This window comes from Mus caroli, chromosome 2 (assembly GCF_900094665.2).
Source record: "Mus caroli chromosome 2, CAROLI_EIJ_v1.1, whole genome shotgun sequence".
In the NCBI taxonomy this organism is placed as follows: Eukaryota; Metazoa; Chordata; class Mammalia; order Rodentia; family Muridae; genus Mus; species Mus caroli.
In genome coordinates this window covers 122,967,721-122,989,965 of record NC_034571.1, presented here as the reverse complement: position 1 = coordinate 122,989,965, position 22,245 = coordinate 122,967,721, and the positions used below count along the sequence as shown (strand labels likewise).

Genomic DNA, 22,245 nt, shown 5'->3' with positions numbered 1-22,245 from the left:
AGGAGGTCATCACGCACAGCAGGAGGTCATCACACATAGCAGAAGGCCATCACACACAGTAGGAGGTCATCACACAGTAGGAGGTCATCTCACACACAGTAGGAGGTCATCACAAAGTAGGAGGTCATCACACAGCAGGAGATTATCACACAGTAGGAGGTCATCACACACAGCCCCTTCCCTTGCAGGGAGAAGCTCACTCACCTGAGTTCCCTCAGCTTCTTTGCCATGGGCCAGGGCTTGTTCCTCACGGTGGTGATGAGCTTCTTTTTTTCTTCTACCTGTTCCAGGATCTGAGCCAGCTCCTCCTCAGACAGGGAGTCTCCAGTAGAGACACTGGAGCCCAAGGAAGTGGATCTAGAGGCAGAGCCATGGCGGATGCAGATGAGAGTTAGAAGGTTGTAGACGGGTGGAATTCACAGGAGAGATAGGCAGGATCCTTGACACTCACAGGGTAGGTGGAGCCAGTCCTCGCCAGAAACTGGCAGTGGCTCCCACTGCCAGCCAGAGGAGACCAAGACTGTGTCCTGTAGCCTAAGTATGACTGGCTTGCCTTCCCACACCTGATTTCTCTGAGTTCTCCATCCACACACTCTCTAGCACAGTGGTGTCCAATAGAAATAAAAGGCGAGACACTTTTAACTTAAAATTTTTTCTTTGTTCATTCATTCATTCACTCCTTGCATTCATTCATTTGTTCCTTCCTTGTAAGATTTCAGGGCTGAAAAAATGGCTTACTTGGTGAAGCACTTGCCATGCAAGCCTGGTGACTTGAGTTTGATCTCTGGAACCCATATAAAGGCAAAAAAGAGAGAATCAAGTCCACGGAGTTGTCCTATAACCTTCAAATGTGCACAGGGCATTCACCCCCATACACATACACTGTGCTGGATAGTTTTATGTCAACTTGGCACAAGCTAGTGTCATCTGAGAGGAACCTCAATTAAGAAAATGTCTCCTGAAGATGGGGCTGTGGGCAAGTCTGAAAGGCATTTTCTTAATTAGTGATGGGGAGGGCCCAGCCCATTGTGGGTGGTGCCCTCCCTGTTGTGGTGGTTTTAGTAAAAATGCCCCCCCCCACCCCCTCCCCTAGGCCCATAGGGAAAGGCACTATTAAGAGGTGTGGCCTTGTTGGAGTAGGTGTGGCTTTGGTGGAAGAAGTGTGTCATTGTCCTGCCAGGCTTAGATGCTCAACATAGTTCTCTCCCTGCTGCTGGCCGATGAAGATAAAGAACTTTCAGCTCCTTGTCCAGCACCATGGCTACCTGCACACTGCCATGTTTCTCATCATGACGATAATGGACTAAAGCTCTGAAACTGTAAGCGAGCTCCAAATTAAGTGCTTTCCTTTGTAAGAGTTCTTGTGGTCATACTGTCTCTTCACAGCAATAGAAACCCAAACTAAGTGTACCTGGGCTGCTGGTCCTGGGTTCTGTAAGGAAGCAGGCTGAGCAAAGCATGAGGAAGAGGCCAGCAAGCAGTGCCCTCCATGGCTCCTGGCTGCCTCCCTGCAGGGATGAGCACTGGTACGGAAGTGTAAGCCAATGGACCCTTTCCTAACCAACTTGCTTTTCAGTTATGGAGCTTAGTGGCAGTAATGGAAACCCTAAGACACTAATATATATATATTTTTAATCTCAAAACTTTATTTTAAATGCTTTCATTACAAATGTAAAGTCTGAGGAAGCCCTTCACTGTCCCCCGATCATTCATAAATATGAATAGCATAACACATTTTTCATTTTTAAAAAGCCCCTGTTGAAAATGGTAAAGTGTGGCCACAGGTATTGCTCTCACTTTAAGAGGCAGTTAAGCCCTCAAGTGGTGAGGGTGCTGAGGCTACACTATTGCACCATTCAGAATTTAAAGCTTAATGCCACACTGAACAGGAAGAAATGTGATTTTTACGGTCTAACAAGGGTAAATTGTTCTCTAGTAATGCTCCTCCTTGGATTCCCAGTTATTCAAAAATCATAGTAATCATTTCTCCCTCACCGATTCCTAAAAATTCACCCATTTTCTTCTGTCCTTTTTATCATAGTGTTATAATATCAATAAAAGCCCATAAACAACAACAACTTCTAGTTAAGACAATAGACCTCTGACCTAGGTAGAGACCTAACATTTCGGTCGGTCGGGCAGGACTAAGCCCTAGCCTAGGGACCACCCTTAGGAAGGTGGGCTCACCTTAAGCCATGCTAAAGAGATGGCAGAAAAATTAGTCCTTCAATATGACAAGGCCCTCCCCTTTCCTCCCAGTCCAGGCCCCCAGTATCGTAGCTTACCAGGCTACAGTCATGTAGTTTATAATCTGCTTACTTCTTTGAGTTATCCAGAAAAGCATACCTTCTTTCCTTTTTCCTCTTTTCTGAGCATGCTTTTCTTAGCACTTTGGGATTACCCATTCTGAGTTTTCTTATGCTTTCTCTAAAGTCACTTCTCTTCAATGTTTATATCATTAATAGAATACTTTGATTCCAAAGCCAGTTTAGGCCAGTTTCAAAACTATATCTGTCTGTCCAAGTTAAATTCACTATGTCAACTCAGTTGCATTAATGTCAAGTTTAAATTATGCTACATTACATGAAGTTGGAAACTCATTTCCTCTTCCCTGGCCACATTTCCAGTGCCTAATGGTTACTGTGTTGGCTACCACAACTATAGAGAACTTCTGTAGCGAACCCCCATGCTAGGCCCCTCCCCATGCCCTTGTAATACTATCTGCTCAGCTGCTACAGGATCCAAATGATTGTGTGTGTTCAGTGCAGCCTCAGTGATAAAGAGACACAGTAGCTGACAGGGTAGGTGAAAAGAGAGGTTATGTGTGGTGGTTTGAATGCTCAGTCCCCAATTAGGGGAACTGTTTGAGAAGGATTAGGTGGTGTGGCCTTGTTGGAGGATGTGTGTCACTGTGGGTGGGCTTTGAGGTTTCAAAAGTCTAAACCAGGACTGGAGAGACGGCTCAGTGGATAAGAGCACTGACTGCCCTTCCAGAGGTCCTGAGTTCAATTCCCAGAAACCACATGGTGGCTCACAACCATCTGTAATGAGATCTGATGCCCTCTACTGGTCCTGTCTGAGTACAGCTACAGTGTACTCATACACATAAAATGAATAAATCTTTAAAAAACAAAGTGTTCAAAAGCCCAAGCCAGGTCTGTTGCCCCTCTCTCTGTCTGCTGTCTATGGATCAGGATACAAAGTTCTCATCTATGGCCCTAGAGCAACGCCTGTCTGTTTCCTGCTATGGTGATCATGAACTAACCCTCTGAGGCTATAAGCAAGCTTCCAGTTAAATGTGTTCTTTGATAAGAGTTGCCTTGGTCCTGGTGTCTGTTCACAGCAGTAGACTGCTAAGACATGATGTCTGGATAACCTTAACAATGCTCATAAAGAGAGTAATCAGAACTCCTGCTAATTCAGGCTTTAGAGACCAGTTTACAGAAAGCTCTGTGAGTTTTAGCTTCTTAACTCTTGGAAATAAAGAAATCGTAGCATACCAATGGATCTGGCAAACCTAGCCTTGGGCACTTTAGTCATATCTCACACATTCCCAGTGATAACTGTCTTTGAGTCTTTGTAGGATGCTTTCCCTCATTGGAGAGAGTTGTCTTTGTTTCTTTAAATTCCGTTTTTTTCTCCAGACACTCACTGAAATGCTCACCTTGTCGGTAGAGGAAACATGATACCTCAGGGCCCCAGCAGTACAACACTATCAAATCTTGTCTCGTGTGCACATTGCTTCTGCCTTGTCTTAATTGAGTCTCGTCTTTCCTGCTAGACAATCAGCATCTGGGGAACCAGGGCTGAGTCTTTGTATCCTTCTAACCCTGTCATGTCAGTCAACCAAAATTGGCACCACTGAGTCCTTGTCTCTAGCTCCTTATATGGGCATATTATATATGCCATTTAGAGTACCCATAAGATACACAAGGGCAATCAATGCGTTCAAACTAGCTGGAGGTGTAGCTTAATGGTAAGGCATGTACTAAGAATACAGAAGGTCCTGGGTTCAATCCTGGGCACAGCAACCAACCAACCAAAAGAAAAAGCCAGGCAGGGTAGCATTTGGCTATACTCGAAATGTGTGAGAGCTGAGGCCTGTTAATATTGTATAGTAGTACAACTCTGAACACAAATAAATGTGTGACAGTGTGTGGTGTGTGCATCTGAGTACAATGCCTCATGAGGCCAGAAAAGGGCACTGGATCCCTGGAGCTGGAGTTAGAAGCATTTGTGAACTGCTCATCATGGGGAACTTGGGTCCTCTGGAAGAACAAGCAGTATGTGCTCTTAACCACTAAGCCATCTCTCCAGCCTGGAATGAAACACCAGGTCTCTTTGGTTATAAGATTGTTAGAATCATGCACCCCAGGAATTAGAATTTCCAAGGAATCCCATGCCGAGAGAAGAAAGCCGAACCCTGGGGCCAGCCAGGGGAGAAGCAGGAAGAGAGTCTAACAGCCTGTCAGACCATCTTGCAGGAGAGATTGGACCTGAACCGATGATGGGTCATACCTTGTCTAGGACCACCTCATTATCCATACCTCTTGCCCTTTATTTAAACCTAAACCTAATGTCGGGGCCTCCAGATAGACTTGGAGTGTGGCTACTGGATGTCTTCCAAAGTCACACCTAACAAATCTCCTTTCTCTTTCTCTTATTGAATATGCCAGAGTCCAGGCTCTGGCCCTAACTAACTCTGTTAACGGTATGAACAGAGAACACATTCGGGAACCCAGACGGAAGAGCAAGTGTTTGCCATCATCCTCATTCTCACACCTGCTTCCAAAGCCTCCCTTGTCCATCATCATAAGGGATTCCTCAAATGCCCCAGAAGAGAGTAAATCATAGACGATCTCTAATGAGTGCCAGAGAAGCCATCAAAATCGTTAGCCACCAAATGGAAGGAAACCTGATCCGTTAATTTCATAAGTTTCCTGTCTACTATTCTATACACAACTGCTGCCTACATATGAGTGGAGCAAAGGGCTCCAAATGAATTATCCAAACAACCCACAGCCTCAGAGCTGGCAAACCTCTTGGAGTTCTAGACTGTCATATTTCTAGGAAAGAGAAGGATGCATGCACACAGAGGAAAGAGGGTGCATGGTCCCTGTGTGACTTCCAAATGGCTTCATTATTTTTATTCACTATTCATTATATTTAGTTGGTCTCTTCTGGAGTGATAGTGAGTTATCAGCTGGAAGTCAGGAGTCTTGAGATCCTATCTCCACTCTGTGCTTGGACCACCTTCCACACCCAGAGCCTCCCTGGCAATAGGAACTGTTACGAAAACCCAGCATATTGGGGCCGTTCTGCCTGTGATGGTCTGGGAAAGTAGGAGCAAGAGCAGTAACTACTTCTCTCCCAAAGTGCAAACCAACCCTGGCAGAGATAGGAAGAGGCAGGAAGAGGGTAGCAAAGCAGAGGGAGACCCAATCAGAGCTATAGCACACCTGGGCTTTCTCAGCTGCTTGCCCTCCTCCTTCCTCAGAGCCTCCCTCTCCTTTGGAGACGCTCTCTGCTCCTTAAGTGAAGTTCTCCGGTCCTTCTTCCTCCCCTGGGAAGGCCTCTCCACCTTGCGTGGTTTCTGTCCCCGCAACCCCTTGTGATAGCTTCCATGTTCCATCTGTTTCTTCCGGGAAGACCCTGGTCTTGGGCTACCCTTAGCAGGATCCTTCTGGCTAGATTGGGCTCGGTGCCTGTCTTGGGGACATGCAGCTCTGGAGGTTTGTTTCCTTGTGGGTCTTCTTGCTGACTTGTCACCTGCAAGAGCAGAATAAGGACAGTAGTGGCTCCACAAGACTCAGCCCAAGAAAGCATCACTCCCTTGTGGGGGTTGGGCAACAAAAAGCTAACATGCTTCCCAGAGCCTGCTAGCTCTGTTGAGCTCAGAACACAATGCCCTCAAATACAGCACCTTGGCATACTGAGTGTTTCATGTTGAAGAAAATTGAGAAACCACAGATTCTTACTCTCTGACCTTTCTTCATATCCTGGGAGACCTATCCTGATATAGGGGTGTCCAGTTCTACAATATTAGAAAGAGAGACGCCAAGAAGAAGCTGGACAGACAGATTTTCTCATGTTTGGACAACATTAGCTTATGCGCTACTGTTCTCCCATGTAATTGTTCATAAAAGTGCAACTCTCCCTAGAGTCTTAGGTCATTTCTGAAGCTCTTATGAGCATCCCTCTTCTGTGACAGTCTTTTTCATTTTGTACATCTTGCCACATGGATTAAATAAGTCCCAGATGCTGTATAAAGTTTAAGAGAATTGCTTCTAAGCAGGCCTTTGTCCTTTGATCTCAAGAAACTATGGGTGTGAGAGAGAGAGAGAGAGAGAGAGAGAGAGAGAGAGAGAGAGAGAGAGCTTGAAAAGCCCAGCACGAGGCAAGCAGGGGGTGGGAAAGGGCCCAATCTTTAGTTCCCATAATGGGCTGGGCCCTGGGCCCTCCACCACCAGTCACTAGTGAAGAACACGGTGTACAGCTGTGTCTTATGGAGGCAGTTAATCAGTTGAGGTTCCCTCCTTTCAGACAACTCTAGCTTGTGTCGGCTGACATAAAACCAGCCAGGACAGCCAGCAAAATGTTCTGGGCATGTTTCAAAATGTTCTTCTCCCTGATAGAATCACCAGCCTTCACTGTGTGATGAAATGCTCTTGGTGGGAAAGCACATGAAAGCATCGAGGTAAAGGGAAATGAGGCACGTGGCAAGGACAGAGTCCACTCTTCCTCTTGGATCAAGCTTTCTATTATGTGTTGGTTGAAGTCTAGAAACTGCAACACAACTGATAAATTTAAAATTATCCACAGAGATAATGATCAGTTTCCAAAAGACTTCTCAAAGATTTTGAAATATAAGTAAAATGTGTGTTATTTAGGGTCAGAATGTCTGTAACTTTAAGTTTAAACATATTACACCTCTCTCTCATCTTCAGACTCAAACAATATACAATATACAACTATCTTACAATTTCATTTACAGAAGGGGACTTATGTGAGGAAATGAAGACGCTAGCTTATGTTTTGTTCTTGTTGGTCTTCTTGCTGCTGTGATAAATACTGTGATCAAAAGCAACTTGTAGAAGAAAAGATTCATTTGGTTTCCACTTCCAGGTCACAGTCCATCACTTAGAGAGGTCAGGGGAGCCTCTCAAGGCAGGAATTGAAGCAGAAGCCGTGGAGGAATGCTTACTGGTTTGCTCTCTGCCAGGCTCCTAACAGACTTTTAAAATATAGCCTAAGAACATCTATCTGAGGGATAGCTCCCTACAGGGAGCTGAACTTCTATGTTGATCAATAATCAAGACAGTTCAGTCCCCGCCCCCGCCCCAGACATTGCCACAGGCCAATTTGATTGGAGAAATCCTTCAATTTAGGTTCCCACCATCCAGGTAATTTTAGATTCTGTAGATTCTAACTCAGTGGTTATCAATCTTCCTAATGCTGTGACCTGACCACTATACCCAGGAAAACTCTTAATCACAGTATAAGGAAAAAGAAAAATGTGCCATGATAATATCAAATTTAAGCAATTTCTACCAATCTAGCTCTACAGAAGGCATTAGAAGAAAAGCTTCAATCTGAAGAGATTAACTACATCCAATGACACAAGGAATAATTAAGAGTAGTAAATTTAAGAGAGGGGAAATGCCCACACCTCAAGAACAAAATAGCGGGAAACAATAGATACAGCTCATTAATAACTTTCAGCATTAATGGTTTCCATTCCCCAACAAAATGACACAGACTAACAGATTGGATTAGAAAGCAGAATCCACCTTTCTGCTGCATCCAAGTAATTCATCTCCCTATCAGGAAGAAAAATAAACTGACGACACTGCAGGTAAATGGATGAAGCTAAAAAAAAAAAATCATCCTGAAGGAGGTAACCTAGACCCCAAAAGACAAATACTGTATTTTTCTCTTATGTGTGGATGTTAACATTTACGCTTTCAGCACATGTGCTACAGTCTGAATAACCACAGCGGTTAGGACCAGCGATGAGGAGGGGATCTCTCAAGGAAGGGGAAATAGAGTAGAGTGTTATGGAGAGAGAAAGAGAAAACTAGGAGGATTAAATAGGGAGAGGAATGGGAAAGGAGGGAATATGGGGAGGGACGATTAAACTGAAGGCCTTTAAGCAAACCACATGGAAACCTACTACTGAAGATGCTTCCTAAAGGGTCTGCACTATGGAAGGAATATAAGTTGAATTACCAAATAATAGGGAGATGATGCCACAGCTAGATTTCTCATGCCACCAAGGAAAACCTCTAATGTCAGTCAAGAATGGGCTGCATCTTGTTGGGTCACTGGCCAAAGGGAACACCCCAAACACTACAGGCTACTGGCTGCTTTCCACAACCTGGTGGTAAGGCCCTGTTGCTGAAGACGCTCACTCATGTCCAACACGGAGAAGTAGAGTTGCTGCCAAACTGGAAACTTCAGCCCTACTAAATAGAGTTGATAGTACTGTAAAGTGCTCTGCACTGCCAGAGGTGAAAGGCAGTCATCAGTATCTCCTAGCTACAAACCCTACAGCAGCAGCCTTCCTGCAAGATGGGTCGGTGCAATAGAGGCACAAATGTCATAGGAGTAACTGGCCACTTTTAAACAATGGATTTAAGGACTACTCCATGAGACAGCACACATACCTGACACTACTAAAGTGGCCATTAACCTGAGGCTAGATAGGTCATGGGCCTGGGGGGAAAACCAAATGCTATTATTTTGCCAAAGGAACATAGCAATGAATGATTTCTAGTGGCATATTGCTACACCCATAGATTAGTTCCAACTTAACCCACACCAGAGAAGCTTCTTGCAGTAAACGGAAGTCAACTCAGAGACCAACAACTGGACACGGCAGAGAGTGAGAGATTTTGGAGTACTCAGTTCTAAATGGGATGTCTCCATTAAACCCTTCTTCTCAAGGCTCAGGGGTCTACGAGGAAGAGGAGGAAGAAAGATTGTAAGAGGCAGAGTGGATGGACGATTCCAAGGAAACAGTGTCTTCTAGACACAACAGGACTGACACATTTGGTCACAGAGACCATTGCAGCATACACAAGATCTGCAAGGATTCAAGCCAGACTGGCTCCCAGCACTGAGAGGAAATGTAGATATGAGATCTTACTCCTAACTAAGACACTATTTGCGATTGATACTTGCTAGGAAAGGGAAAATCAGGTTTTTCCAATCAAGTTCAACGAATAGATAGATCTACTACACTCCAGGGCAGATCCTGTGTCCAAGAATAGTTGGCCAACACAAAATGATGAGCTGTGTGTGTGTGCGTGTGTATGTGTGTGTGTACTTGTTTTAATTTGCTTTGTGTTGGCATATATGGTCTTATTGGACTTTTACTTGTTAGTTTTGATATTATATTTTATTTTTAGTTTTTGAGAGAGAGATCTAGAAAGAGAGAAAGAACATCAAGTTGAGTGAGTAGGGTGGTGAGAGGAATCTGAGAGGAGTTGGGGGGGTAGAAAAACATGGTCAAAATATATTGTATGAAAAATTTCAAATTAAGAAAGATTAAAGGGGGCTGGAGAGATGGCTTAGCAGTTAAGAGCACTGACTGCTCTTCCAAAAGTCCTGAGTTCAATTCCCAGCAACCACATGGTGGCTCACAACCATCTGTAATGAGATCTGATGCCCTCTTCTGTTGTGTCTGAAGACAGCTACAGTGTACTCATATAAATAAAATAAAATCTTTTTAAAAAAAAAAGATTAAAGGAGATTATGCGATTGGCTTATAACACATAAATAAATGATTATACAAATTAAGTATTTCAAAATATTTCTAAGGAGCTGGGCATGATGACACATGGCTGTAATCTCATCACTTGGGATGCAGTTGCAATTCCAAGGAGACCAGGAAGTGGAGGTAGCAGGCAGGACTTTAGCATTTATTAGCACACTCTTCAGGGTTAGATATGTGTAATTGACACAAGAAATTGAAGTCATGGCAATTTGTAGCTTTTAGCTTCTCCTTGGTCTGGGTAGCTTCTTCACAGAAATGCTGTAGTCACCTTCCAGGGGGAGCTGTGGGAGATTAGAGGGTGTCTTGGGAGGGATGGAGGCCCTTGGGTATGGGTCCTAGCTGTACCACTTTCTAGGTGCTGCCTTGTCCCTAGGTTAATGAATGTTCATAGCTTACCAAGGCAAAGCTCAATGAGTCTCTAGTTCTGGGAGTGTCCCAGAGGTTGAAGCAGAGGCTAAGCAGCAAGCCATCTCTGCTCAGCGTGATGCCTATTCCCCAGTAAAACAGACTGCTTCCTAGAAAGGACTCATGCTTGTTATTGAGCAGGGGAAGAGTGAGAAGGAGATGGGGGTGGAGAAAGAGGAAGGAGAATGTGGGACGAGTAGCTGGAGTTTTAGGGCTAACATGGGCCTGGCACACTACCCAGGAGCACATCATTTCTTCACACTGCATCACCCTCTCCACCCTATCCTCCATGCATGAGAGCTGCTCTGATGGCTTTCTCTCTCTACCGTGCAACCAAGGTCAGGAAGAAAGCAAATTTCCCTCTGAAAGTCTCTTGGCAGCAGCCCCATCTTACTATGGCAGCCTGCAGACGGGAACTTGGTGCCAGTTACTTTACTCAAGACACTGTCAGTTCAACATTTCCCTGATCCCTTGGAATAGTCATAAGTTCAGAACTCTCCCATCTCCCCACCCTCACCCCCACCCCTACCCCCCCCCCCCCCCCCCCCCCCCACCATGCAACAGAAAGACAGCCACAGTGGGTGAGAATTGTTAAGGAGAGACAGCTGCCAACAGTGGCTTTCAGTATCGCACAGATAGGTGGCCAGCTCTAGCAAGTTCGCTAATGCATGGCTCTCTGCACAGGTGATTTTCAGTTCCTCTAGGAGCCCTGCAAGGAAGTAACAACCACCCTCGTCCCATCAGTGGGTCGTGTTGGAAGAGGCTAGCTACCCTGCTCAAGTTGCAGGATCTGAACTCAAATGCAGGGTCTTCCCATGCCTCTTGAGACTGCCTCCCCTATACCCACTGTGCCCAGAGGCCTGTTGAGTAGCACCCATGAGGATGAAGATGAAGACTCACCTTCCTCATCCAGGCTCTTTAACTGGGGGCTCATGGTTACCAGAGTTTCAAGGCCCTCACATTGGCTCATGTCTTCATATACTGCCCGGCCTGGGGTGACTTCCTGCTGTCATGGTCACTGGCCTCTTCCTGGAACCTGACGGCAATTAGGGGCCTCTGAGGTTGAAGGTAGAGGTAGGTTTTGTTGGGGAGAGAGATGGGGAGGAAGCAATGAGTTTGCAGCACGTCAATCTATCCAGACACTCCTCCGCTCGGGTTTCCCTGCCAAGGACAGTGTGGCCTCACATTTCAGACATCACTTATACATGAGGGCCCTAGAGGGGCAGGAACTGTGGGCTCATCTCCTGACAACGATACCACAGGCATGCCAGCCAGGGAAGGTGTGAGCTATGTCGCAGGGCTCTTTCCCAGTGTCTTGAGTCCCTGATTGGACTCAAAGGTATGTTATCTGGGCTTTGGTTTAAAATGAAGATTTTTAAAGACGGGCAATGGAATCTTCTTTTTTTCCCTCTCCCTCCCTCTCCATCATGCAGTGTCACACCAACGGCCATATGCTTGCTAGGCAAGCGCTCCTGGGTCTTGGAATCTACACTTTGGACCTGAGTCAACAAGGATGACTGTCCCTACTGAAGTCACCTGCTTCTTCATTCAGTAGCTTTCTCTAATGCTGCTTGCCTTTATGGGAGGTTTGTTTGGATGCTTTGAGAACCACTGTTATCATATAAAAGCAAGGCTGCAGGACCAGAATGGTACCAAGGTTCTTGTTGGTCTCAGTTGATACTGCAGTTTAGAGCGTTTCCCCCTAGAGGGATTCCAGGTCCTTTTATCCCTTAAAAGGGAATCGATCAGAGACACAGAGTTGCAGCAAAAGATCCACTTCCAAGGAGGAATCTGTCAGGGACAGGGAGGTTCCGAAGCTCAACAATCCTGCAGAGAAGTTTTTTTTTTCCCCTGTTACCTTAGGAGCATTAATCCAGCAGCAAGGAGAGACATAGGCCTATAAAAGCCCCACTTAATTAATTTCAATTTGATAGGTACATGATGTCTATTTACCAAAAGAACAGCAGTAGCTTCCCCACTAGGGCCTATAGCCTTTCCAACCATGGGGTTTGACCAGATTTACAGTATCAGAGAGGAATCCCTTCATAGGATTGGCTTCAAATCCAGTCAGAAAGTGGTTGCTTACCTCTGGAACAAACTTGGCCAATATATATATATATATTTGGTTTTTCGAGACAGGGTTTCTCTGTGTAGCCCTGGCTGTCCTGGAACTCACTTTGTAGATCAAGCTGGCCTTGAACTCAGAAATTCGCCTGCCTCTGCTTCCCGAGTGCTGGGATTAAAGGCGTGTGCCACCATGCCCAGCAAACTTGGCCACTCTTGCACTAGTCCGCATATCATGCCTGGGTAGTCAGTTGTATTGATGCGTCATGATGGCTAGCTAATGGGGAGGACGCTCCCAGGCCAGTTTCAGCTTTATTTCTTTATATTCTGTGACCAAGATGTGTGCTGTCTTCAGCAATACAGTCTTACTATCGCGTTCTCGTAGGCAACTGGTAGCAAAGGCAATTATTTTGAATCATTTTGAGGGCTCCCTGACCATCACCTTGTAGGAAGGTAGCCTACTCCTGGCACTGCCTGAGTCCTCCTTGTGATTGAGTTGTCCATTTTCCTGTTGTTTGTTTGTCTGATCTGCATATTACTTCTGTGGAGTGTATAGCTGGCAAAGACCCTCTCCCAGTCTCGAGGTTGACTTTTACATGACTGACAGTTCCTTTTGCTGTAAAAAAAGTGTTTTGATTTTTATAAGGTCTCACTTATAGGTGGTTATTCTTACTTCTCAAGGACTAAAGTTTTGTTTGGAAGTCCTCACCTATGCCTATATCTTCCCACTTGTTGTTTCAGGTCTTGTGTTAAGGTCCTTGGCATTCGTGCTAAGATCAAGAAGAGAATCGTGCCAACTCTCTACATGTCTATTCACTATAGTGCTTAGTCAGGAATAAGATAAGAGGTGAAAATAAAAGGGATACAAATAAAAAAAGAAGTCAAAGTATTCCTATTTCCATATATGATTTTATATATACGTGTGTGTGTGTGTGTGTGTGTGTGTGTGTAATACATGTAGGTGAGGATCCACATCCCCACAGAAAACTTGTAGATCAGCAAAATGGCAGGATGAAAAAAATTGGTAGTCATCCTATATGCCAGAAAACATATTAAAGGATAATATCAGAAAACACAAAATTGCCTTAAAACAAAATAAAATGCTTTGGGCTAAACCTAAAAAGCAAGGGAGCAAGAGACCTTTGCAATAAGAACCTTAAAACACTGAAGAAAGAACTATAAGAAGACACTGGAGAATGGAAAGATCTCCCATGCTTATCAATGGGAGGAATTAATTTTGTGAACAAAATTATCCTGCCAGAAGCAACCTACAGATTTAATGCAATCCCCAACAAATCTCTCTCTCTCTCTCTCTCTCTCTCTCTCTCTCTCTCTCTCTCTCTCTCTCTGTGTGTGTGTGTGTGTAGACACATGCACACATATGAAAGCCATGGCATGCTCGTGGAGGGCAGAGGGCAGTTTATAGGAGTCTCTTCTACCATGTGGGTTCTAGGGCTCAAACGCAGATCATCTGTCTTTACTGTAAGCGTGTGTTTTAGTTGGGGTTCTCTTGCTGTGATAAAACACCAAGACAAAAAGCAGCTTGGTGAGGAGAGGCTTATTTGGTTTACCTACCCCTGGTCACAGTCCACTGAGGGAAACTGAGGGAAGCAGGAACTCAAGGCAGAAACCTGGAGGCAGGAAATGAAGACGAGGGAGTAGAGGACTACCACGTACTAGCTTGCTCAACCATCTTTCTTATGCCACCCAGGGCCACCTACCCAGGGGTGGCACCACGCTCAGTGAGTTGCACCCACACACATCGACTGTGAACCAAGAAAATGCTCTGCAGACTTGCCCACAGGCAATCTGATGGGGGAGGGGGTTGTTTTGTTTTGCTTTTCTCTTCAATTGCGATTCCTGTTTCCAGAGAACTCAAGCTTCTGTGACATGTTGTCATGGAACCAACCAGGACAGGACAATACTTGCTGAGCCATCTCTATAGCTCTCAGTTCCTGCTTTCAATCTAATTTGCTAGTCCGTGTGTTTGATTGGGAAACTAAGACCATGAATATTTGAGTTACTATTGAAAAGCATGTAGTAATTCCTGCATTTTAAAAAGATTTATTTTTAGGCCAGAAATGATGGTGCACACCTTTACTTCCATCACTAGAGAGGCAGAGGCAGGGGGACCTCTATGAGTTCAAGGCCAGCCTGCTCTACAAAGTGAGTCCAGGACATCCAGGGCTATTATACAGAGAAATCCTATCTTGAAAAACCAGAAGCAAAACAGAGATTTATTTTTGTTATTAAGTGTGATGTGTGTGTGTGTGTGTGTGTGTGTGTGTTTAGGGTGCAGTGTCTTCTGCATGTGAGTATTGGGAACTGAACTCTGGTCCTCTGCGAGAGCAGCATCCACTCTTAACCATGGACCATCTCATCTCCTGTATCACTTCTCGAGGACCCTTCTCCATCAGAGTCTAACCCAGGCCCTGGATCTGATTGGCTCTGGTTCTGGCTCTAGCTCCTAATCTGGATCTGGCTTTGGTTTGACATCTGGAAGTGTTTCTGGAACCTGAGTCTGGGGAGTTCATGGCCCTGATGGTGAGCCTGTGACTATTGTTTCGCTGCAAGGACAAAGCATGATGCTACATACATGGGTGCAGCTCTCAGGCCTGGTCAGAGAAGCTTCTCTGTGCAGTAGATGACAGTTAATACAGAGATACCGACGACTCAGTGCAGAAAATGGGTGTTTACGGAGGGCTCAGCCATAAATAGCACATCTATATCACATTCCCCCCACCCACCCACCCAAGGATCGTGAAACACTGTGAAGGAGAGGGGAGAAAGAAAAATTAAAAGAGCCAGGAGTCAGCGAGGCAAAATAGTGTCTCCTGAACATGTCAGGACCACTGCAGTCATGAACCCACAGCCTCCACACAACCTGCATAAGATCAGGCCAATTAGCATTCCAGCAGGGATGAGGGAGGGAGTCCTTAGCCCTTCCCTAGCTGAGGAGATAGTGACAGTTGGCAGCTGCTAGGGGAAGGAATGTCAGTTTTCTTTAAGGGTGTAGCCCTTGGTAGGTTGGCAATGCTTCAGTGGGCGACCCCATTCTCAAGTACATATGGGCAGCCACATCAACTTAAAAACATCAGAGATTAAATTAGTCCTGGAGAAATTGAAGGTGGGCGAGAGTGAAGAGTAAATGCCATAAAAATGCATTATACACATATGCAATTCTCAAAGGATCAGTAAAAATTGTTATTTTTTAAAAAAGACTCGTCAGCTATAACTCTTCCAAAGTGCACCAAGATAGCACAGACATAACATTTTTCCATGGTTACACAATCACAATGTCTTTAACACCTTGTTTCTCAGTGTCTCTCACGGATCTTCCCCAACACATTTCTGCCTGCCTTGTCAATACCAGCAGATGTACAAGTAGTTCAATAGAACCCCCAGATTCTCTCAAAAGAGCTTTCAGAGCACTGAGACCTGTCACACAAAGAGTGGTCACACAGATGGCTCAGATGAACCCTGAACTCAAAAAAGTCCCAAAAGACACAAAATGGCGATTTGGCAAATGGCTCAATAGAATCCAAGCAACTCAAAAGACACCAAAACTGACAAAGAAAGGAAAAGGAAGGAAGGAAGAAAGGAAAGAAAGAAAGAAAAAAAAGGATGGACCATCCCGAGGTGCCCTGCCTTAGCAAGGGTCAAACACCAGGGTCTATAGAGCCCAGCCACTCATTTTCCTGCATCACTGAATAGAGAGGGAGGCAGCTGATGTTGGTTGAAGGGAGAGAAAAAGCTGCTGAAGTGAAATGATGCTGCAGGTCAGCTTCATCTTCTCTCTCCATCTGGTCCACTCGGGGCTGACTTGCTTTAAGCAATCCAGAATGCAGATGTCTTTCTTCGTGACTTGACATTCTGTTGTGTGTGCTTAGGGAGGGATGTATGAACATGTGGTTAAAAATGTGTGTGGTGTATAAACAATTGTGTGCACCTGTGCATGGTACCCTGTTTTCTCTTTCTTCCTTCCTGTCTCCTCTTTTGAGACAGGGTCTCTCACTGATTCTGTTTTGTTGTTGTTGTTTGTTTGTTTGTTTGTTTGTTTTTAAGACAGGGTTTCTCTGTATAGCCCTGGCTGTCCTGGAACTCACTTTGTAGACCAGGCTGGCCTTGAACTCAGAAATCCGCCTGCCTCTGCCTCCCAAGTGCTGGAATTAAAGGTGTGTGCCACCACCGCCCGGCTCTCTCACTGATTCTGGACTAGGCTCACAGCCAGTAAGTGATCCTCCTACCTCTTTGCCCACAGTGTCATGTTTGACTTTTATGTGGGTGTGGAGGATTTGAACTCAGATCCTCTGCTCACATAGCCAATGCTCTTATCTAGAAAGAAATCTCTCTCTATATTCCAAAATTATTGTTGGGAATTTTAGGGTCAAAGTTCAAGCTCTGTAGCCTGGGCTGTGCTGGAGATCTTGCCCTGGTGATGTGGACACAGAAGAGCTGGCAGGCTGACCATCTCAGCTACCACCCAGGCCCAGATCCATGGCTTTGAACTGACCCAACATCTACCTATCTATTTTTTTCTTCTGCTTGGGGTGGGAGGTTGCAAGTACAGAGGGCAGATATGAAGAGATTTTGAGGCACATGATGTGAAATTCACAAAGAATCAATACAAAATTAAAAAAGAAAAAAACTCAGGTTCTGGCAGTCCCAATAAGCTAAGTGTAAATGTACCTTTTATTCATGTAACTGTTGTCTTAGAGGCTTACTGCTGAATAAGTCTGAACTCTAGCTGTTACAACTCAGCTGTCTGGCTCAAAACTCCTCTCTAAGCTGACTGACTCAAATTGGCTTCTCTCAGCTACTCACTGAATTGCTGTTCTTGGAAAAACTGCCTCTGGCTGCATGAATGGAACTGCTCTGCACTGAGCTGCCCTCCTTTCCTGACTCACTTGGTGCTGTTCTTTAAAGTCATCTCTCTTTCCTGTGTTGTTTTAGTGAGAGTTGGGCATATCCTATCTCCGACTCATTCTGTCAAATCTTTCTCTGATTTGTCACTTTGTCTGCCCCTCAATTAGACATCACTTTCAAACATGGCTGCTTTCTTTTACAACTTAACCTTACCTTCATTGTTAGAGATTTAAAGGTGTGTACTAAGGGTGTGTTTGCATTCCAGCCAGATGATTCTGTAACCAGAGTATGTCTGCATTCCAGCTAGATCACAGAGACCCAGAAGGTTTTTGGATGTTCCTGGATTAAACTTTCTCTATAGTTAAGCATGGTTCCTCAATGCTGAATCTGCCAATCAAAGTGATAAATAATACTGAAAGACAGAGAAAGACTTATTCAGTGTGGTCACCCTGGGAAGAGGAACAAAGAAAGGTTATCTAGTGGATTCCCAAGTCTATCTTTGGGGTACTAACATAATGTTTAGGCATGAATAGAAGGCCAGAGATATATCCTCTAAGGTGGTCTGAGGAGCTGTCAGAACTGCGTGAATCCCTTGGAGTAGAGGAGGTAAGGTCCTCCTCGGGTTGGCACTGAGCCTCAGCTTGTCCTTTCTTAAAGCATTAGATGCCCAGGGAAAATTTAATAGACTGGAGTCCATCGTTTCAATAGTCTGGTAATACAAGTGTCTCCCTTTAAAATATCTCTTTCTGTGGCCAGAATAGTTACATCTCAGCAAGCTCTGCCTCTGATTTTAGGTGATTTTAGCATGAATAGGTGTGACACTTCTTGAGTTCATACATTTACAACTCAGGAGGAAGATCATCCAATGAGAAAAGCAAAGCAAAGGTGAGTGCCACAGAGACTCAGCTTCTATCCTTTCAGAAACCTTCTGGTTTGTTTCTTAATACAAAGCCTTCACTAATTAATATTTGGTTCACACTGATTGCAAACTCAACTTAATAGAATTAGGCATTGCCTGGAGGGGTGCCTCCTAGAGTGTATCATCAGAAAAGGGAACACCATTACTGCTGGAGCTCAAGGTACTCAGCAGTACTATACTAATTTTCTTTCATTATGTGATCAGAGGAAGCCAAAGGTACAAGAAGAGCAACGGAGCCGGGCGTGGTGGCGCACACCTTTAATCCCAGCACTCGGGAGGCAGAGGCAGGCGGATTTCTGAGTTTGAGGCCAGCCTGGTCTACAAAGTGAGTGCCAGGACAGTCAGGGCTACACAGAGAAACCCTGTCTCGAAAAACCAAAAAAATAAAAGAAGAGCAACGGACATAACAGTACAACACCAACTGAATGTTTCAGGGTGTCACTAAACTCTTTATCAACGGACACTTCTTGCATTAAGTTGTCAATTTATCCCTCCAATTAAAAGTTTATATATATAATTAGCTATGGGTGTCTGCTTACTAAACATCCAGTGCCACGCACAGAACCTTGTAAACCAGTACAGTGGAGGGATCCAGTTGCACGCAGGTGACACTTTCACTGGACAACATGATCCGGTCTATCTGGTGCTATCGTGAGATTCCTGCTCTGCGTCTGCCAACCACAGCAGAGAGCTCGTGACTCAGTATTTTGTGGTGCGTTGGAGGAAGAGGCTGGAGAGATCTGGATGAATGCAGCATGTTCTCACGTATTTTGAGGTGTGAAGTATGAGCAGGTTCTGAGGTTTGTTGGAGTAGTGCTGGTCTCTCAGCCTATCTTGATTAGCACTGAAGGTGGGGCACAAGAATCCTAGTGGAGACTCCTGGGGTGGTCGCTGCTGTTTCAAACTCTTAGAATGGTAAACCCACTCCAGAATCTAACTCTGGGAAGAATCCAGACTTCCCAAACCAGGAGACAAATGTTACCTGATAAAAGCTAAGCAACTAAGAGGTACAGCTCACAAAATTCACAATGAAACTTGTGGCCAGGTGCCAACCATGGATCTTGTTGGTCTTTTGTTTATTTTTACTTTTTGTGTATAGGTGTTTGTCTGCACGTAATGCTGTACACCTTAGAGATCAGAAAGCATCAGATACCCCAGGACTAGAGTTACAGACAGTTTTTAGCTGCCATATGGGTGCTGGGAATTGAACCTGAGTCCTTGGGATGAGCAGCTAACACTCCAAACTGCTGGAATATTGCTCCAGCCCCAGGGTCATGTGATTTTGTTTTTGTTTTTTGTTATTTTGGTTCTTTTGTTTGCTCATTCCCTCCCTCACTGTTCTAGGAGACAGGGAGAGAAAAAGCCCACGATTCAGAGGCTATGCTATTTCTGCCCACACAAGGGACAGAGACAATCCATAACTGGAATTCCCTCAGGGCAAATGTGTTCTGTAATATTGTACCCTACTGAGGAGTCACGGGAATCAGACAGGGGTCTTATTAGTCTCCACCATAAGTGGACCATAAACAAGATACTGAAGATTTTTCGGTCTCTTCTTCAGCTGTCATAGGGATGCCATTCTGTTATGACTTCTAGGGTCTTTCAGGGATTGAGATTCTGTGGCCATAACTGGGATATCCCCGTCCCCATTATGATTTTGTATTATCTTCTCCCAAAGGTTCATGCATTGTGTTTGGTCCCTGACATAACAGCACTGTTGTGAAGTGGTTAAGAGGTAAGGCTTTATGGAAGAGACTGTAAGGTCATGGGTGTGTCTGAAGGGTCATTATCAGCTGCTATAGGAGGAGTGGGTTATTATAAAGTGAGACCATGCCCCATGTTTGTCCCCTTCTCAATATGATGTTTGTCAGCATGTGATGTTATGTTATTATGCACCAAACATGGCTGCCAAAGTAAAGAGCCTACCTAACATTAAATGGGCTAAGAACATTCCAAATTGAAGTCAGAAGATACATGCTTTATGAAAGTCCTGATCACTGTCTCTTTGTTCACAGCTCCAGCTTCTACCGTGTGTCTAGCTTCCATTCAGTGAGTGCACAGGCAAACTTCTTGTCCTGTTCCTCTCTATCCCATTTGGCTTTAGGAGAGGAATGGCTTCTATAATTTCATCCCACAGAGTAGCACTAGACCAAGCTGTGTTTATTATCACCAATAACCAATAATTTGACAATAACCTGGTGCAGCTATGTAGCAGAGACCATGGCAGAAGTCCTAAACAGAGAGAATTTAACAGCTTTAAGCTTTAAGTTTCTTAGTCACTTCTGTTACAGGACAGACTGCTGGAGTGCCATTTGGCCTTCTGGGATCTCCTTACCCTCTCTGTTTCTGTAGCGCTCTCTTCATTAGGAGACATGCTCACCCGGCTGGCATGCTGGGATGGTGGGGCATCCACGCACAGTGCTGGACTAGGTAAAGGAAGTTGCCTTTCTGGGGAACAGGTCAGCTTCAAAAGACAGATGTATCTGAGTAAAAAGACACCAAGTAGGCCACGGGGCAAGCGCATCTGGGTTTTTGTCCAGAAATAGAGACTGGGGTTCCGTCTTGAGATGTGTGAAGACCTCTGTCTAGGAATCTAGAGTCTTAGAGTCTCTTTGAAAATATAGGCTCCATTGCGACATGTTGGAATTCCAGGGAGCTTGTAAAATTATATCATAGAGTTCAGAAAAGGAAGAGACTCTTAATTACTCACAAGGATGTGGAGATGTGTGTAGGTGGCTTCCACCTGGGTGTCACCCCAAGATTTTCAAAAGGCTCAAAGAAATAGGTGCTTTAAGCTTCTGGTCGTGGAAGGTCTTAACTCTGAACAGATGACTCTACCGTGATAAGCCTTGGAATGTTATAGAAATAGTACGCCTTCCCAGAGAGAAATCACTCTGCATATCTAGATATTAATGAAGAAAACCTCTTTAATGACATTTGTCCTGCTCGGGCTATAATGCTCAAAAGAGAGCAAGCCTTAAAAGGAAGATTTACTGACTGATACAAACTCCAGGCTTGTGCATTCCACTTATGCTGTCATCCTTCAATCTCTTGTTCAGTCCTAGGCCCCAGGTTACACTTTGAACAATTTAAACAGAGACAGGAGACTGCTAGTAAGTATGGCCACTTTGGCAGCCGGGAGATTTTTATACAGCAAAGACACTGCCAGCATTATTTCTTAAGTACACCAGTGTTGTTCTTTTCAAATGATTGTTACCTGGGGTTATCCATCTTGCCCATCTGACAGGATTATAGTTTTCTTAGGAGATCTGGGCCTTTATGACAGGCCAGGATTTAACACTGACCGTGACCCTGCACTGCCCCCTGAGCTGGAGGCATGTTCTTTGGGGATGAACTTAAAGGCTAGTGAATCCTGGTGAGCAAACGGTTGCATCCTAGCACTGTAAATGTCACTTATCTCTAATGGGTCTGGTTAGCGTACTACTTACCTCTGGGGTAGTTGGGAGGCAGTGCTCCCTTAGCTAAATTCCACTGTGTGACTTACTGTCTCCTAAGGAAATCTATTAGCACACTCTGTAACGTTAATTCTATGCTTGAGTTTCTTCTACATCAGTAGCTTGACTATAGTTGCAAACAGACTCCAAGGACTAAATAATTCCTCAATGGGTGGCCTGGTAAAAAACAGTTCAGGGTTTTCTATGTGGAGGGAACATCAACTTGTTTTCTGGACTCCATAATCATTTCCCTGGGATGGCTGCGAAGCCTTAATATAAAGCCTGATGAGCCTCCTGAGGGATATGTTGATAATGAATGAGGGTCAAACTGAGGACTATGGCAATCTAGAGTGGAAGCCAAGCAGCTTGTGGAGCATGCTTAGCCAGGTGTAATGGGTAATAAAGAGAACCAATTCTCTAGATGGCTGACCAGGTATGAGTTACATTGGAAGAATAGGCAGAATCTGTGTCCTAATAAGCCTTACTCTTGCCTCCAGCTGGGAAACCCTAGTGAGGGTGCTTTATTCATCGATTTGGATTGATGTGAAATACCTCAGGTGGTTCAGATCATGGGATCTCTGTGTCTGGCCACCTATTACCATCTTTGAACCAGGTAGCTTCATATAGGAAAATTGGTGACTCTTATAAACATGATGTAGGTAGTGTAATCAACTCTACTTGAGAATTCTACAGAGAGACCTCCAGGTTATGATCTGGCAGTAAGGTGACAGAAAGAGACCCCAGGGTATATCGATCTG

General features: G+C 44.7%; 1 protein-coding gene across 1 annotated transcript in view; it reads right to left on the bottom strand.

Annotated features, from left to right (window-relative positions):
- Tmc2 (transmembrane channel like 2) overlaps positions 1-12,468 on the bottom strand; it is a 68,336-nt gene extending 55,868 nt beyond the window's left edge. The window contains exons 1-4 of the mRNA XM_021155673.1: positions 12,270-12,468; positions 11,084-11,237; positions 5,460-5,769; positions 205-357 (exon numbers count right to left, since the gene is read on the bottom strand). Coding sequence (XP_021011332.1) covers positions 205-357; positions 5,460-5,769; positions 11,084-11,153 — 533 coding nt within the window. The 5' untranslated portion in view covers positions 11,154-11,237; positions 12,270-12,468. The remainder of the gene's footprint in view (positions 1-204; positions 358-5,459; positions 5,770-11,083; positions 11,238-12,269) is intronic.
- Positions 12,469-22,245: the final 9,777 nt, after the last annotated feature.